The sequence below is a fragment of the Pelophylax lessonae genome (genome assembly GCF_965119305.1).
Source record: "Pelophylax lessonae genome assembly, chromosome: 3".
NCBI lineage: Eukaryota > Metazoa > Chordata > Amphibia > Anura > Ranidae > Pelophylax > Pelophylax lessonae.
Window position 1 is genome coordinate 534,520,222 of NC_138770.1, and position 18,104 is coordinate 534,538,325.

The window sequence follows — 18,104 nt, forward strand, 5'->3', positions numbered from 1 at the left end:
ATACCCAAAGTCAAAACTTCTCTAAAGTCAACAAACTTGCCATTTGTTTCATATGGGAGGCTTCTCTTTCACTTCCTGATATATAGATTCAACAGGAGGTAAGATATCTTTCCAATGTATGGGATATCCCTTAGACAGTTGTCTTGGGGACACTGGAAGATTTGCCCCTGCTTCCTGTTCTGGTGGTAACATTTTGTATTTACTGCACTTTAATTTCTTGTGACATTGTTATCAGGGTGAACTGGAACACATATAACAATAAAGACACCACAGTAGATGTAATAACACCAATATCCATGCTTTTGAATTTTTCAAAAATGTTTTGCCTTTGGTTATACTGTACTTTAAGTCTTGAGAGTTAACATTTAGAGGTATGTTATGGTTATTTTAAGTGCTGATGTCAAGATAAATTTTTAAAGACACTAAGTATTAGGGTCAATTTAGGGGATATATTTTTTAAAGCTTAAAGCTTTATGTTTGCTAGTTTTTGATACAGTGGTGAGGGATTAGAACCTCTGTTAGGTCTTCAATGTCGCCTGGAAAATTCACTCTTTATTTGTCATGGGGACCACTGTGACTTGGAATAAAATTCAAAAACTGAGTATTCATCAGAACACAATTAAAAATTCAGCATCAAGAACTACCTAGTTTCATACAGTATACTTAGCATGGAAAATCAATGTATGGAAGCAAACATGGTTAAAGCAGCCATCGTCCTTTTCATAAAAAGAACGTTTCCCTGACGGACGAAAAGAGAAAAAAGTTGCAGTAGGGCTCAATACAAAAATTACTGTAAAGAGATAATTTTCTACACACTTATAATTAATGTAAAAGTGTCGTCTTATACTCTAGGTCCCAGTTCACCAACATTGTGTGTCATGCTTACTATACACTAATACAATTTTGTTAGAAATTGATATTTGTTTTACCCACCTCAGTACTGGACACTTTCACCCCCCCCCCCCCTCCTGCCCAGGCCATTCTGAAGTTTTTAGCACTGTCACACTTTGAGTGACAATCACTCAGTCATGCAGCACTGCACCAAAATTAACTTTTATAATTTTTTCCCAGACAGATACCCAAAAATTCAAAAAGCACCCTTGGACTTTCACGAAGCATTAATTATGCATAAATCACTTATCCAATTTCCTGACTACTTATCACATTTTTGGGGATAGTAGAAACACCAACAAAATGACCACATTTTGGAAAGCACATTTCCCAAGGTATTTTCTAAGAGGTATGAGGACTTCATTTAATTACCACAAGTTTTTGGAAAATGAGGAACGAAAATGAAAAATCGTTTTTTTTTTGTTCTACACACAGTTGTCATTTTAATAAGATCTTTCTCACATACAGAATGGGTATACTTTGTATTACAACCCAAAAAACATTCTGCCACTCCTTCTGAGCATGGAGATACCACATGTGTAAGACTTTTTCCATTTTTGGACTGATTATATACCATTGTATCTTGTCTATCATACAAATCAACCAACTGTATCAAAACCAATGTACTGTAATGGTCATTTGTAGAGTGGTCAGGGGATATAGCTTATTCTGTTATTGCCTATAGCAGTCCCTGTTCCTATAAATCAAGCAAGCCAAGCCTACTGGTACATGACTGTCCCCAGGAATGCCATGTTTACTGGTCAGGAAGTACAGGAGGCTAAATAAAAGAAGAAGAAGAGTTACTGTGGTTCCAGAAGTACAGCTGTCCACAGGGGATGATTGGGACAGGTGTCTCGCAGGAACCTAGTCAGTCAGGCGATCAATTGAGGTGCAGACAGAGAGACATGGCCAGCAAACAGACAAAGGATCGATCTGAGCAACTGGCAGACATGTAGTCAAAAAACAGGCTGGGGTTAATACGGGTGGCAGGCAGAGGCAGCACTGCATTGGTGTGACGGTGATCAAGAACATTGGTCTTAGAACTAGTATGGCAGCAATCAGGTACACCTCTGATGACATACATTGGTCTGGTGACACTGAGCCTGGTGTGACGACAATCAGACACCATTGCTGGCTTACACTGGTGTGGTGCTACTGTGACTGGTGTGGCGGTGGTAAGGAAGACTGTGGCTTGCATACACTGGTCTGGTGACACAGGGACTGGTGTGGCAGTGGTCATGAAAACTGTTTCTTGGTGCACTGGTCTGGCGACACTGTGGCTGGTTTGGTGGTAATCAAAGAACTGTGCACTGTTAGGGCTTTTTTTTTTTTTTTTTACACGAGGTTAGGGGGTGGTAACATTTTGCAGTTGAGCCATGGTTTTATCACCTTCAATCTCAACCCCCTTTTAGCTGCAGAGGCAGTGTCTGGGGGTGCACACATGCTGCGGCTGCGATGCTTTGCTTCACAGCTGTGGCAGGAATTATACCCCCTGTATGCCTGCCGATCGTGACTCATTTACGTTAATAGGGTTGCTTGTGTGGGACCAAGGGGTTAATGCAGGTGATGAGGAGATAATGCAATGCCTCCTCATTGCCTAACAAGTGCAGTCTAAAGCGCGATCCGAACATGGATTGTTCTTCAGAGAGGATCGCACTTGTGAACAAGTCCTTATGGTGACACTATGACTGGTGTGGTGGTGATCAGGGATACTAACTGTTGTGGCAGTGATTAGGGACAGTGTGACTGGTGTGCTGGTGATCAGGGAAACTGTAACCAGTGTGGAGGTGATTAGGGACAATAGGACTGGTGTGGCATTGATCAGCATCACTGCGACTGGTGCAGCAGTGCACATATATATATATATATATATATATATACACACATATAAACATATATATATATATATATATATATATATACACACACACAGATATATATACACACACACATATATATATATACATACACACATATATATATATATATACACATACACACACACACACATTATATATATATATATATATATATATATATATATATATATATACATACACACACATTATATATATATATATATATATATATATATATACATACACACACATTATATATATATATATATATATATATATATATATATATATATATATATATATATATATATATATATATATATATATATACACATATATATATATATATATATATATATATACACATACATATATACATACACACGCATTATATATATATATATATATATATATATATATATATACACACACATATATATCTTTTTTTCTGCATGCTATTACTGAAGTAGTACAGTGTCACCAAAGTGACACTGTACTACTTTTAAAGAATGATTTGGATTTTCTATTTTTTTTTCTTTTTTACACTATGATGCTTATTGCAGCGAGGATCACTCTAAAAGCATTAATTTTAACTTTCATGAATGGCTTTCATTTTTGATTCATTGTTTACTATTGTGATTGCTGTGATTGGCCACAGCCATCACATAGTACAGGACCGCTGTGATTGGCCCTGTATCATGTGATTACTGTGACCAACGACAGATCACAATGGTAAACATTGCTATCATAAATAGATGGCATTTATGACAGTTGTTTACTAGTGATTGATCACAGTAATCATTTAGTATCTAGGCCAATCATACAATGTGCCCCAGGGGAGTGCGTGTGAGTGGCAGGACATACGGGTACATCCTCCTGGAACTAGACAGCACCTGCCCAGCTGTTTAAATACATCAGAGGGAAGTGATTAAACTACAATGATGAGAAAATTCAATGAAGTAGGATGGACATTTTTTCTTGATCAAGTACTTTCGTATGGCATACATCATATCATCAAGTGTACTGAGAATTTTCATACGAATGTTCGTTTAGTAATCTCCTATCCAAGTTTATACTAAATGTTCAGTCCATGACCGACTACTGTTATAAGAAACAGACGGTTCATGCTTACTAGGAGCTAGAGATAGATTCTACAAACATTAACAATAAGTAAACATATGAAAAATAATTTATTGAGGTAATGTATGGTCTGAATTAAGTGTTTTTTTTCTAGTTAGGCAATAAAGCAAACATCAATATAAGTGCTTGAAGCAAACGTAATTAAATCAACTTTTAGGGTTATTGTGTAGTTAAAAGCTTCTATACACATGCAGCATTTCATATGAAACAACAATTCTATAGAAGAGACAAAAGAGGGCAAAAACACGCTAATGAGTGAATCCTTAGCATATACGCTGGTCTATGAATTTAACAGAATAGGATGCTTCTTAAAAGCATTTCTTAAGCTGCGAATTGCCTGCCTCTCCAATCATGAAGAGATTGAAAACAAAATGGTCTGAAAATGCTTTGCAGGCAGAAAAACATCAAATTAATTCTAAATATAATGAAGCAACAGACAGAATAAGTACTGGGGATAGGATTACGCATGACAAGACTGTCAAGATCTAAAATCAAATGAGTGAAAATAAAAAATGCACATGCTCAAGTAAAAATGTAGCTAGTATTACACATGGTTAAAGTGGCAAGTGCTCAGTATACAAGTTAACCAAGACAAATGGGGTATACTAAAACTACTTAATAAAAGTTCACTGTCTACATGATGCTTATGGAATACAATTATTCTATGGTAATTACAAAAATTTTAGGTGTAGCCAAAATTTTTTTGCACATAAGCTTTATTTGACTTTACAGAAAACTGCATATGAAACAATCAGTAGTTCCACAAATACAGATAGTTAAAAGCAAATGCCCGAATCGTTAAAGCAACAGGTTTGCTTTAATCTCCAGCCTCTATAAGCAAAAACATACATTTTTTGTACTCCCCTGCTGCTCTATTCGTTACAGAAAAGAAAGATTTCCCCCTTGTTGTGGGACTTTTAAGGCACTCACACAAATTACAAAAATAGTATTGAAAAAAGTAATTTTTTATTGAATAAATATCTTATCTTATTAATGACAAACAGTGGAAATGATAGGATATGCAGTGGATAAGTCTAGCTACAGATGGCAGATCTACCCCTGAGGAAGAAGTTTCTTGACTTCGAAATGCATTGGGTATCTCTCACTGTTTAGGCTGACAACCACATGTATTATGTATATCATGTAATGAACTGTTTGGATATTTTAATATTATTTTCACAAATGTTGATATTTATTCAATAAAAATTTACGTTTTTCAATACTATTTTTTGTCATTTGTGTGAGTGCCTTTTAAAGTCCCACAACAAGGGGAAAATCTTTCTTTTCTACCAATTAAGGGATGTGGCACCATCATCGGACAACACTCATTGAGAGCAATCAGTTTCTATTCATTACAAAGAGCTGAAAAAAAAAAATCCCAAACTTCTGAGTTTGGAGAAGCATGTGACAGCACTGGCTAGTCAGCACTGTCACATCAGGAGTGCATTGCCCTGTGCAAGCTAGGACCCCAGTGATTTGTAACTTACAAAGGGCTTTTTTGTTTGCTCACTGAGGCTAAATGGAGAGAATGGAAGCTAATATATGTATGTCTGTGGGGTCTGCTTTAAAATAAATCTGTTGCATTACTCTACATTGACATAGCACATATTCCCTTTTAGTAGTATGCAAATATTGACAAACCATTGGCCTAACCCAGCTCCAATCTCCCAATCTTAACATTAAAGGACCAATAAGAAAATTTGGTAGAAGGCACTACCAAATTCACATGTTGCAAAAAAAAGTCCAGATTTGCATACATCAGTTGCCCACATCTCTGGATTGCTAAATATGGTTTAATTTAAAGCAACTCTAACAGACTACTAATTCTTTGCAATTGTCAGCATCTCTCCAAAGAAGTCCTTATCCTAAAGTCATAATAATAGATTTATCGGTTAAAGCTAAGAAAATATGACTGCAAGTACATGGTAATATGCATGGGCTGATTGGGTAGGTTTGTTATTATGGGACTCCATTATGACCCACAGAAACATTGCTACAAGATTTTTGTAAACAACCTTAAGCTTTTGGGTTTTTTATTAAACACTGTTAAGGAGTTCCATTTTTCCTCAAGTCAAGATGTCAGCTGGTGGTGAAAAACTTGGTATCAGGACAAAAAACACTGCTATGCGGTGACTATGGCTATGGCCCACTCAGGTCTTTATTAGACAAGTTGACTCGTGAGTGTCAGCTTCCTCTGGTGTAGCATTTTTTTAGGCTGGACAGCCAGAAGACTAAATGGGAAAAAAAGGCTTCTATCCACACAAGCAAGGTGAATGGAGTAATTTCCCCATTGAGACATTATATTGAGATTGACTTCTGTCGAACAGGGGTGGCCACACATTTATTGAAACTCAGCTGGTCCCTGCGAACCAGCTGAAATTAAATCTATCTACAGTATCTATGGCCAGCTTTACTGGTATTTCCATTTCCCTTACAAAGCACCACCAAGTAATTGAAAGTAACAGGTCTTAAATATTAGTTCACAATAGTATGGTGGGTTTTTGGTATAGGTGCCTAAAGCCTTAAGAGGACATTTGCTGTCTTTGTCCTTGACTATCTTTACACCCTGTCTGACCAAAGCCAGCCAAGAAAACTTGGGAGAGAAAGCAATCAAATGGAATTTAACTTTCCAGCTGATTGCTAGTGTTTTTTACTACAGTAAGCTGGGGTTCAGAAGCTCCAACCTCTTTCATCTATAGGCATAATTTGTGCAAAAGGAACATGTATGTTTTTATAGCGACTGTTTGTTCAACGCACACCTGGCTGCCACTTTATGTCAGCAGGTACCTTTAAAAAGTTTTTATTCAGGTACCTACTGTATATAGTGTCAATTTACACAATGCCTTACATATATTGTACATTCACTTCAGTCCTTGCCCTCAAGGAGCTTACAATCTAAGGTCCCTAATTCACATTCATACACATGCTAGAGCCAGTTTAGACAGGAGCCAAATGGCCCACCAGCATGTCTTTGGAGTGTGGGAGAAAATCAAAGTTCCTGGGGGAAACCCAGTAGTGCTGTGGTTGGGATTCGAATTAACAACCCTAGTGCTGTCAGGCAGAAGTGCTAACTACTTAGTCACTGTGCCGATAATATTTGAGAGTGGAGCAGCTGTGTCAAAGCCATTGTCCTAGGGCCATACTACACCTGGGCTTAAATTAAAGTTGATACTTGATTTAAAGTGTAAGTATACCCAAAACCTTTTTTTTTTTTTTTTTTAAGATTGGCATAGGGTTGGGAAGGGTTCAGCCCATTAGTTTATTTTTTTTGCTGTCTCTATTTCACTGGGGAGACTTCACTTTAATTCCTGTCCTGGAGGCACAACAGGTTGTGAGAGGAAACCTATACAAGGTAATAGGAATTCCCCTCTTAGACAGTTGTCACCAGACAGGTGTGCCAGTTGGAAGATTTACCTTCACCTCTTGTTCTGGTGACAACTCAAAAATTGAGGATTTCTCATCACTTTCTGTCTCCATGACAATGGTCACTGGGACAAATAAAGATGGTGAATATACCAAGCAAAGACACTTTGACATTGTCTATACATATTCTTTAGTTTGATTTTATTTTGAGAATAATAAAAAAAAGGGCCAGCATATTTTACCCTATAAGCCTAAAAAAGCATTTATTAAAAAAACAAACTAAAATGTATCGATTGAACAAAACATGCTATGTGTTCTATTCGTTGCATAACTTCTTTCTGACTATACAGAAGTACTCAGTATCAAGGTAAAAATTATATTGATTTTGTAAGGTCACACGGCTATGACAATATTGCCTTACTGACACACTAAAGGTTTTTTTTTTTTTTGTCTGTTTTTTTTAAGACAGTGGAGTCAAATCATATTCAGGAACTTACTGAATAAAAATTGTACTATTTTTAGCACATTTTTCTGTGAATCATTTGAACAGGTCTAATTATTTTGCACAAAAATACCACTCATGGACTAGGACAAATAGGCGGTAGCATACAAAAAAAAAAATCAATGAATGTATACATTATATAAACTGAGGATAGTAAACCCCCCCTCCCCCCTCAAACAACTATTGTGGCATGTGCTTAGATGTGCACTGGCCGACCTAAGGGCACTGTCCGACCTTAAGGTCCTGGAAAAGCCCTTCAGCGGATTTGTGCATGCCCATGTGATTTGAATACACAAGCATGGTGAAGGTTTGGGATTTCCCTAATTGCTGTCTTCTTCGATGTTTGGGGAAACCTGTGCACGTGCAGAAGCCCTGCAGTATATCTGTACACAAGCAAGGGGGTGAGGAAAAAAAAACATAAGCCGTAATTCTCACTAAGGCGAAAACATGCGGAAGTGGTGCTTCACAATTAAATTAATTAAATGTCATTAATTAAAAAAAAACAAAAACAAAAAAAACCCACTTATATCCAATTGTAAGTGAGGGAGGGGGTAAGAGGCAGAGCAACATGACAAACTTTAGGTTGAAGGTCTGCCTTCAAAAAAACGAATGCATACAGAACTGCTTATATTTTTGTATTTTATATCTGCCTAGAGTTCAGCATTAAAAAGTGGGTATTACATATACCAGCAATTAAAGTAGTTGTAGAGAGTTGCCATGGCTCCTCTCTATTGCCTCCGCCAAAATATGACCCTTTTGATCTTTAGAGATCGATACCTAAACAAGACACCAAATAGAATCAAACAATTTTTTCATCAGGTCAATACACTTTGTGTAGAAATTCCACAATACAAGGTCAAAAGAACATTTTTTCCTCATCACAAAGAAACAAAAGCAGAACACATTGTGTTAATCAAGCCTACATGTCACATAATGCTTCCCATACAACCACACATGACGATTACAAGAGATAGCAGGTGAAATGAGTAGCACAATTTTCGTGAAGGATCATCAGAGCCACCAATGCAGGCAGGAGGGGTGTAAAGACCATGAGCCATGCAGGACATTGTGGCAATGCTTAAAGGACATGCACTTGTCACCATTCAGGTTAGTAACGGTGAAACTTGCAAGGGTTAAAACTTTTAAAGCCGCACGTTGTAATACTTGTACTGCTAGCAACCACACTATGACAGGGAACACATGCCACAAATAGGCATAGAAGGAGCAGTGTCAGTACACAAACAAGTAACAAAAAATATATACACAAGTAAAACAAAACAACAAAGATTAATGGCCGAGGTCCCAAAGCAAGCCCATTGCTACCTACCCGTACTGATCAGGTTGATGCATCATTGGAACCTGAGAGTTGCCATAGTTGGGATGCTGTGAGGAAAACATGGGGCGTCCACCGGCCCCAGACTGGCTGGGATAAGCAGGCAACCTAATGTATGGTGGCCTAAAGCAGGACAAAAGAACAAGCTTTGTACTATAAATCAAAAAGCCAATTAAATTCCACCATGGAAAATACCTAAATGTTAAAGCTAAATGTCAAGACAATGATCAGCAAATGTAGCATTGTAAAAAATTGTAATTACAAAGCAAAAATAAATCTAATTACCTCTTTAGGACAGAATATGTATGCTAGTCTAAAGCCTCATACACACCAGTTGTTTTTTTTTTCGTTTAACCTAGCAGGGTGGAACGAAAAAAAACCTGGCAGCCACTGTACCAACTATCCGACGTTAGTACAGAAATCTCCCCCACTGTTCTATTGTGTTTTGACAGAGGGACGTCTCCCCCGCCAGAACACTCCGGTCAGCGTTCTCAGCCATTGGCTGGGAGTGCTGATCAGGAGCCAGTGGGCAGACCTTTTTTGGTCACCCACACTAGTACACATGCGCCAAATATTGATGTCACCCGACATTCGGCCCGTGGGTACTGGGTTTGAGCCATTGAGCCTTAAACAGCTGGAGTAGTATTTGAAAACATTCAACACAATTTTACATAGAACACAATTTGACAGGCACTACTAAATTTAAATACCTGATTGAAAGCAAAAGAGGTTTTTGGACACTGTGGACAAGGATAATCTTGATATGCTTCAATGAGACAGGAATTTGATTAAAGCTGGGCCGTATGTGCATGCAACTGAGAACGAGCATATGAAAATGTTATGGTTTCAAAATATATACGAATACTCTTTAGGGTTTCACATGGAACCCCAGGCAGAGCACAGATTCAGAAATGTGGCAATATATACTTAAACAGATTATGAAATCTTATGATACCCAACGCTGCTCCGTAATTGCAGTGTTAAGTAAAGCTTCTGTGCAGCTGACCAGGTGGCACCGATAAAAATATATTTTCTACTGTGCCACTGTCAGTGCTTTTAGTATCTGAAGGATTCCAGGATTTTGGGGCTATGTCTTAAGGTTCCCTCATGGTGGGCAAACAGGGATGTTAGCACTGGCTAATTAGCTTCCACCCTGTCCACCAACCTGACAATTATATCGAAGGTATGCCAGGAGATAAAGTCCTAGTGTCTAAAGTGTGCAGCTGGCAGAGCTGATGACAAAGAAGTGGCTCCATATTAACTTATTCTGAGGTCCAGGATGCTCTAGAGGAATTGGGAAAAGATATGCAGGAGAATTCAGGTGCCTGTTTATGCATGGAGTGTCATATTGATAACCTTTTCCTGTGGCCACAAGTTTGCTTTAGGTACCCCTTCATAACTTCCTGGGATTGGGGTGCTATAGGAGCCCAATCATACTGGAATGGGCACAAAAAAACAATATACATCCTTTTTTTTTTTTAGCGCAGTGCACCACAATGCTCATGTTGCAGCCTATTGTGATTGTGTGTTGAAGATCCGGCAACACGCGGAGTTCCAACTAAGAAAAGATGTGAAAATGACCTTCAAGGAGCATCCTACAATTTCAGATAGGGAAACAGAAGTCCGTACACAAAACACATTATTACATGCAGTTTGAAGGGGTAGATTTTGGGGTTGATTTACTAATGCCTTGTACACACGCAACGATTATCGGCCCACCGATCGTCTGACTTTTGTCCAGAGTTGCGTTTTGTTGGTTGGAATGTGCCTAGACTGCACACACATTTTCTCGGCCAACAAAAATCTACTTCAGAAGTGATGTCATGTGCTGGTTTACTTTCCGTGTGTTTTTTCTTCTCTGAGCATGCCCAGTCTTGCTCATCAGATTTTTGTCTGCCGAAATCTGTACTGACTGACGGGAAATCGGCCGTTGTGTTGATGGCCAACAAAAATTTTATAGCCTGCACACCAGATTTTATTCGGCCGAAAAGTCGGAGTCGGTTGTCGAGAGCATCATACTAATAAGCCGAAAATCGGGCGATCGGACGTTGGCCAAAAATTCCGGGCCAATAATTGATGCGTGTGTACGAGGCATAAAACTGGAGTGTGCAGAATCTGGTGCAGCTCTGAATAGAAACCAATCAGTTTGAAAGGTTTTATTGTCAAAGCTTAATTGAACAAGCTGAATTGTTAGAAGCTTATTGGGTACCATGCACAGCTGAGCCAGATGTTGCACTCTGCAGTTTTAATAAATCCACCCCTTTATATTTTGTATTAATTATTTATAGCCAATTTTTTACCATATATAATATGCTAAAGTAGCACAGAAAATGGATTAACTTTTTTTAGAATTCTATAATTACCACCAATTTATCCCCAATGCTTATACAAGCTCTTCTAATATCTACAGGGTCAATGAGAAATGGGCTTTTTTTGCTTATTCTGATGGGTAAATGCCGATACATAAAATGCCATGTCCATGGGAGCATTCTGTAGAATAAAGTAACTGTAAACAATGCTCTATAGCTCACTGTATTCTCATTGTTTTTATATTTTTCAATAAAGGGGAAAGAAATATTTAAACACGAATTGCAGTGGAAACCCAATCTACATTGACTGCTACAATGCCCTCAGGAAAAAAAGAGAGAAGAGAGTCCAGTGAGAAAATAATTTATTGCGTCCTGTTTATGTGTCACAACAGGCAGTAATAATAAATGTATTCTCTATGCTAAAGATATAATGAATATTATTTTCAATGACATTAATAAGTGTTTATGACTAACTATTTCCCAGCCTCTGTTGTAAAGAATTTGAAAAGGAAGGGTATAGCCAAGCGCAAAAATTAATGATTCCTCTATTTTTTTTGCTGAGGGCCACCATTTATCTGTCGTCTTTTATTTGTACAATTTAACACGTACTTGGATAGCTGAGGCTGCAAAATATCACACTACGATTGAAGCAAACAAAAGACTTAACAAAATATACTAAAAGGGATTCAAAGGGGAAAAAGTAACCTATACCTTGAATGTGCAGCTTACCTAAAAAGCTACAAAAAAAAAAAATGGCTTCTTATACTAATTCTGCAAATTGTAGGTATTTTAAGAATTATCATACTATTTGTTTTCTTTTATATAACAATGGCAAAGAGAAGAACCATTCGTTTTACAATATTCTCCAAAAAATCTGTAAAATCTTGGATCTAGTTATTCTTGATTCTAGTTATAGTATACGATAGATTATTGCCTAGAGAACAGGTAAAAAAAATACAGCTGCTAATTCTTCATGTACAAAATTTTTTTTTTTTTTTTTTTTTTTTTTACTTCATATGCTTTATGTTTTTCCCCACATTTACATGCTGACTGCAAAAACACCCCTTCTACGTTTTTTCTAACCGCTGTCATTGTCACTCTGAGTACTTGTAATATTATTATTACATATATTATGTATTGCTAAAAAAAAGTTTAATATACCGTATTTTCCGGCGTATAAGACGACTGGGCGTATAAGACGACCCCCTACTTTTCAAGTTAAAATATTGCCTTTTGGATATACTCGCCATATAAGACTACCCCCTTCCGAAGCAAGGCAAAACCATTGAAAAACATTTTCTCAGATCTCTGGTATGTCTCCAAGGTACTGTAAGAAAGTGAGATAACCAAACAGCACACTAGGTGCTGCATGGCTCTGTCACAGTGTGCCACATAGCTTTTGGGTACCGATTTTGTTATTGCTAAACTGTGTTATAGTCTATCATTCAGTACAGCTATAAATTAACAAAGTTAGCACCCAAAAGCCATGTAGCACACTGTGACAGAGTAATGCAACAGCTAGTGCGCTGTGTGACTGAAAATCCTAATGCTAATCATCATAAGGCACTTTGAGGATTCTACAGTGCGGTACTTAAGACATTACAATATGCAATTATAGTCCCTACTCACTATGTGCTGCCAGTGCCATGCTACCTGCCGCCATCGGGATTCGTTTTAAATCTCCCGCTCCCTGCGAGTCACCTCCACATACCGTAGTTCCGTCGCCTGAGCAATAGAGTTCATTACAGTCGGATCACTCCGCCGCCAGAGAGCAGCTACGGTATCCAGAACTTCCTGAACATGTGACGCGGCGCCGATAATGTACATGCACCCGAAACAGAAGAAAAAGTCCCTGCATCGCTCCAATGTCCTGGGCATCTCTCTTGAAGGTACCTTGAAAATAGTATACTCGGCGTATAAGACGACCCCCGACTTTTGATAAGATTTTCCTTGGTTAAAAAGTTGTCTTATACGCCGGAAAATACGGTTTTGCTGCCTACCAGTGCTTAGATAAGGGTGCTTTTTTTTTTTCTCCTCAGTATTACCTGGTAATTCTGTGAATAATACACTTTCTGCCTCTGGGTGGCTATGTTCAGACTTCTACTACATCTATGAAAGTCAGCCATGGTTGTCAAACAGGCTGGACTTCAAAGATGTCTATCTTTGTTCATCTTGATTACAGTGGGTCAACAGATATTTTCTGCAACTGCCGAAAATAATATTCCTTGCTAGTAAAATGAAAAGGACTGGTAAGCTGAATTTTTTTGTTTTTTTTTGCTTTTGGGTTTAAATACACCTAAACTGTTTCTGGTTAAATACAATATTTTTGTGACCATGGTCCTTTAACTGCTCTCCCTCCTTTTATCCAATTGTCAACATTTGTTTTTTTTCCACATTGGCTGTGGACTACAATATTTTTTCCAGACAGAAAACACCCAAAATTTCCAACAGATACTGTTTGCTGACTATCCAATTAACTAAATTTCTATCCTGTTATGTTCTACATTAATGGAAATTAGGTTCGGCTGCCTAACTTTTTCACTAAATCAAAAATTATGAGAAAAGTAACGTATTCATAATGTCATTATTAATAAAAAAAAAAAAAAAAGCAAATTCAAATAAGCCATTAGAAAGCCTAGCAATGTAAATGTCGTTAACACGTCTTGTGTATTCATGCCTCAGCTGAGGATTTTTGGAATACGACATGAATTTTCCTGCCATAGAATAAACATCTTCATGCAGTTTATTTTGGCCTTGTTCTGCTGCTTACATGCAGAGGAGGTTATTTTGGCCACTATGTTAGCATTGCTTTACAGAGGATGTTGAAAAGGCCAAACAAGCTGTGCAAACAAATATAGGTGGATATTCATGATTACAAAATATACAATTTTATTAACGACTGCCTCAAAAAGTCGCATCACCCAAAAGTCTATGACCTTATTGGTGTGCATCATTTACAATGGACTTCAAGCAATTTATAAGTATTTACATGAAATGAAATGTATCTCATCAAAGTCTATATATATTAACATTATGTCTATTGGTCTACTGCAGGGGACAGAATAAGGGGCAAATGCACTAAGTATGCTGTTAAAAGGTGGAAACGGTCCTTTATTTTTGAGAAACATGTAAAAGAGATCAGCTTAAAATAAAGAATATTTTTAATCTGTATTAATCTTTTACAAATTTGATTCTTTAATTACTGATTCCATATGGAGGCTTGGCTTCTGGATTTTCAGTGCTACACAAGGCTGGGCTTTATGACTCCTCACAGTCTATTCAAATCTATAAGTTGGCTCAACTCATTGAAACCAAATCACTCCTACTTGGCTGAGATCTTATTTCACCAACTGGTAAGCAGGGAGGTATTATGATGGAAAAGTAAATATGTCACATCAATATGATTATAGGGTAAAAAACTCTAATAACACCTGAAAATATGTGTTTAACACATAAAATAAAGTGGATCTCTACTGTAATTTTTGAACGTCAGGCCTTTAGTAACAAACATGTCATACTTACCTGCTCTGTGCAATGGTTTTACACAGAGCAACCCTAATTGGCTTCTTCTTGGGTCCCCTGCCTGCGCTCCTTGCCCGTCCCTCCTGCTGAGTGCTCCCATAGCAAGCAGCTTACTATGAGGGCACCCGAACAGACTTGCTCCTGAGCTGATGCTCTGTCTGTCCATTCAGACACAGAGCGCCACTTGATCCCACCCCTGCTCTCTCCTCATTGGCTCACTGGCTGTGATTGACAGTAGTCAATGAAGAAGCAGAGACTCCAAAGAGCAGCTGCTCTTGGGCACATCTCTGGATAAAGATGGGGCTCAGGTAAGTATTGGGGAGCTGCTGTTCACAGGTTTCTTACCTTCATGCATAGAATGCATGAAGGTAAGAAACATTGAGCCTTTAAAACTACTTTAACAAAAGGATTTCACCAAACACATACTTAAAGTGAGTTTGAACATTGATGTACATATGGGCACACACTTTTACTTGACGTGACCCCTTGGTCAACCATTTTGTACCTGTTGTAACTTCAATTTGTTTTTATTGACAACATGACATGAAAATACATAACAGGATTTCAGCATCTTAAGCAATCAACAGTCAGTCTGCATCACAGCAATTTTAGCTTTTTGTAATGTTGGGAGCTAGCAACAGAATCCCCTGCTTAAATAAGCTACTCATGTTGTCCATTGCAAATGCTGAAGACCATGGCACACCAGTAAGTTTTGTGACCAGTTATTGCCGCACCTCTGTAGCCAGCTACAAATTGCAAGATAAAATAATCAGAGCTTTCTGGCTGCTGGGAAAAACTGCTACAAAGATGCTGGAGTGACCTGGACTTAACAATCCTAACTCCCCATGCACATACATGTGTCACTATGTGTATAACAGGTGTTCATTTATTCAAACATACCTGTTTTGAGCAGAGTTAGCCGCTGCTTGCATCACTGCTGCTGCTGCCTCCTGCGCCTTGCGGTTCACAGAAGGTATGGGTGGTCCCATCCCTGGAGCACCCTGCTGTGGCATCCCAGGGGAAATGGGGGTCATATTTCCCATGTTTCCAGGATATGGTCTGCTTTGCACTGAGCTACCTGCCATTCTGCCCATGTTCATAGAGCCACTGGGTCCTTGTACGTGCATCTGGCTGTTGGTGTTCACATTTATTCCGGGGCCTGGACCATTGTAATTTGTGTTCGGTACACCAGAATATGAAGGTGGCCTTGAGTAATTACCTTTAATAGAAATAAACCAGCGTTAAAATGATTGCATACATTTTCATGTCGACAAATACATCTATTCTAAACAATTTCAGTTTGAAGCAGCTACATACATCCCAGGTGCATTAAACAAATGCCCAATGTTTTACATCTGCTCCTCCGCCAGCATGCTGTAGAGGAGGAGTCTTACTCCTTGCGGGGAAGCAATGATCTCTTTGCAGAGACAAACCCAGCTATAGCTCTGCAATCAACAAAGCTCATGCTCCCTGCTGATTGGAGAGCTCTGGCTCTGACTCATCAGGGGGCTTGTCAGACCTCTGCAAAAAGTCCACTGCTTAAACACAGACAGCAAGGATGCTTCTCTAGCGCACACTAGCAGGACACAGGCTTTTTTTCTAGCTGATTGCGAAAGAAAAACTATGGACTCTCTCACACTGGCAGTTGGGGGCAGTAAAAACAGGTGGTTGAACTGTGGTATTTCCGACCCCTGGGTGCCGACCAGGGTTCCAACATTACAGCCTGACAGGGCTGTACACATACCATGGCTTCAATGCTTTGCTTCACAACTGTTGCAATTTTAACTGCATAGTTTGATAGACCACAATGGCTGTCAAACTCATCCACTGAGATCAATGGGCCTGCACCGCAAGCCAAACACTTGATTCGCAGTTGCAGTGCAGTCCTGCACTATAAAATTGCCACTTGGAATTTCATTAAAAAAAAAGGAGCTGCTGCTATATACCGTCCTCTGAAAAGTTTTATGCAGTAAGCATTACGCAGTAAAGCTAGCCATACATGGATCTGTTTTTTTTTTATCAGCCAGTGGGAAAAAAAAAAACTAAAAACGGATGTCTCCATCCTCCAGAGGAGTCATCATCGCTGTCAGAATACAATAGTACTGTGAGTACTCCTCCTTTGTCAGAGTACACTGATCAGCGCTGCAGCCTATTGGCTGCAGCGCTGATCAAACAAAAATATTCTAACAAGCCTGTGCATAGATGGATCAAAATTCAGGTCATCCATACTGAACCGGCCAAATTTCAATCCATCAAAGGCCAGCTTAAGCATTACCGCCTGCTTGAAAGAGCACTAAAACCATGCCCATCTTTTTTGCTATCATGCATCTGGAATGAATTTAGCTGATTTATTCGAAAAGTTCAATTGTGCCTAAAATGTGCAGTGCAGAATAAACAAATCTTTAAGTTATTTTTCTCTTGCAAAAGAATGGAACTTGGGAAAAGTATAAATGTAAGTAATATTTATGCAAGCTGAGAGTTTTGTCAGTGGTACAATAAGTATTTGTAATTTTTACAGGTAGCTGTTCCTAATGACAGCTTTGACGTTTTCGGTCCAAGCAATCCAACGGCATATGCAAAAATTTTAAACTGATAAACATAGTCATCTATCACATGAAGGTGATCGCTCAAGCTTTGTTTGGACATTCTAGAAAGCTTTAAAGAATGATGCACTGTACTTATGCAAATAATTTATTCTGTGTGAAAACAATTGATTTTAAAAAGTACTGCTTTATTGTTCTAGAAAACAATGTCAGTTTTGGCAAGCAAGAATACAATAGAATTTTCTGTTCTTAAAAGTGTAGGTCTGGGAAAATAATAAAAAAAAAAGTACCCTGCAATACATTCATGGCTTTCCCATGTTTCCACCATTTAAAAGTATGCTGCAAAGATAGCAAAATACTTGTAATTCTCGCAGAAATCCCTTGTGCTTCTAACTTCCCGTTTGAACTGACAACAGAGCACTCTGCTGCACTGAAACCCAAAACAGTGTTGTCAGTCCTGTCCATTTAACTCCCCTAGACTACAAAACATCTCCCCCCCATCATAACATTAGGGAACTTAGTTTTATAGTCCAGTTTGTCAGAGCAGAATATGGCTGAAAATACTGCTTCAGAATTCAACTAAGCAGAGTCAACAGGAAGGAGATCAATGGATTTCAGGATTAAAGTATTTTTCTCTACCAG

General features: G+C 38.3%; 1 protein-coding gene across 2 annotated transcripts in view; it reads right to left on the reverse strand.

The window, feature by feature from the left end:
- Positions 1-18,104, reverse strand: part of ARID1B (AT-rich interaction domain 1B) — a 584,054-nt gene that overhangs the window by 120,864 nt on the left and 445,086 nt on the right. For both annotated transcript variants that reach the window (XM_082250153.1, XM_082250154.1), the window contains exon 8: positions 15,820-16,138. In XM_082250153.1, coding sequence (XP_082106279.1) covers positions 15,820-16,138 — 319 coding nt within the window. The remainder of the gene's footprint in view (positions 1-15,819; positions 16,139-18,104) is intronic.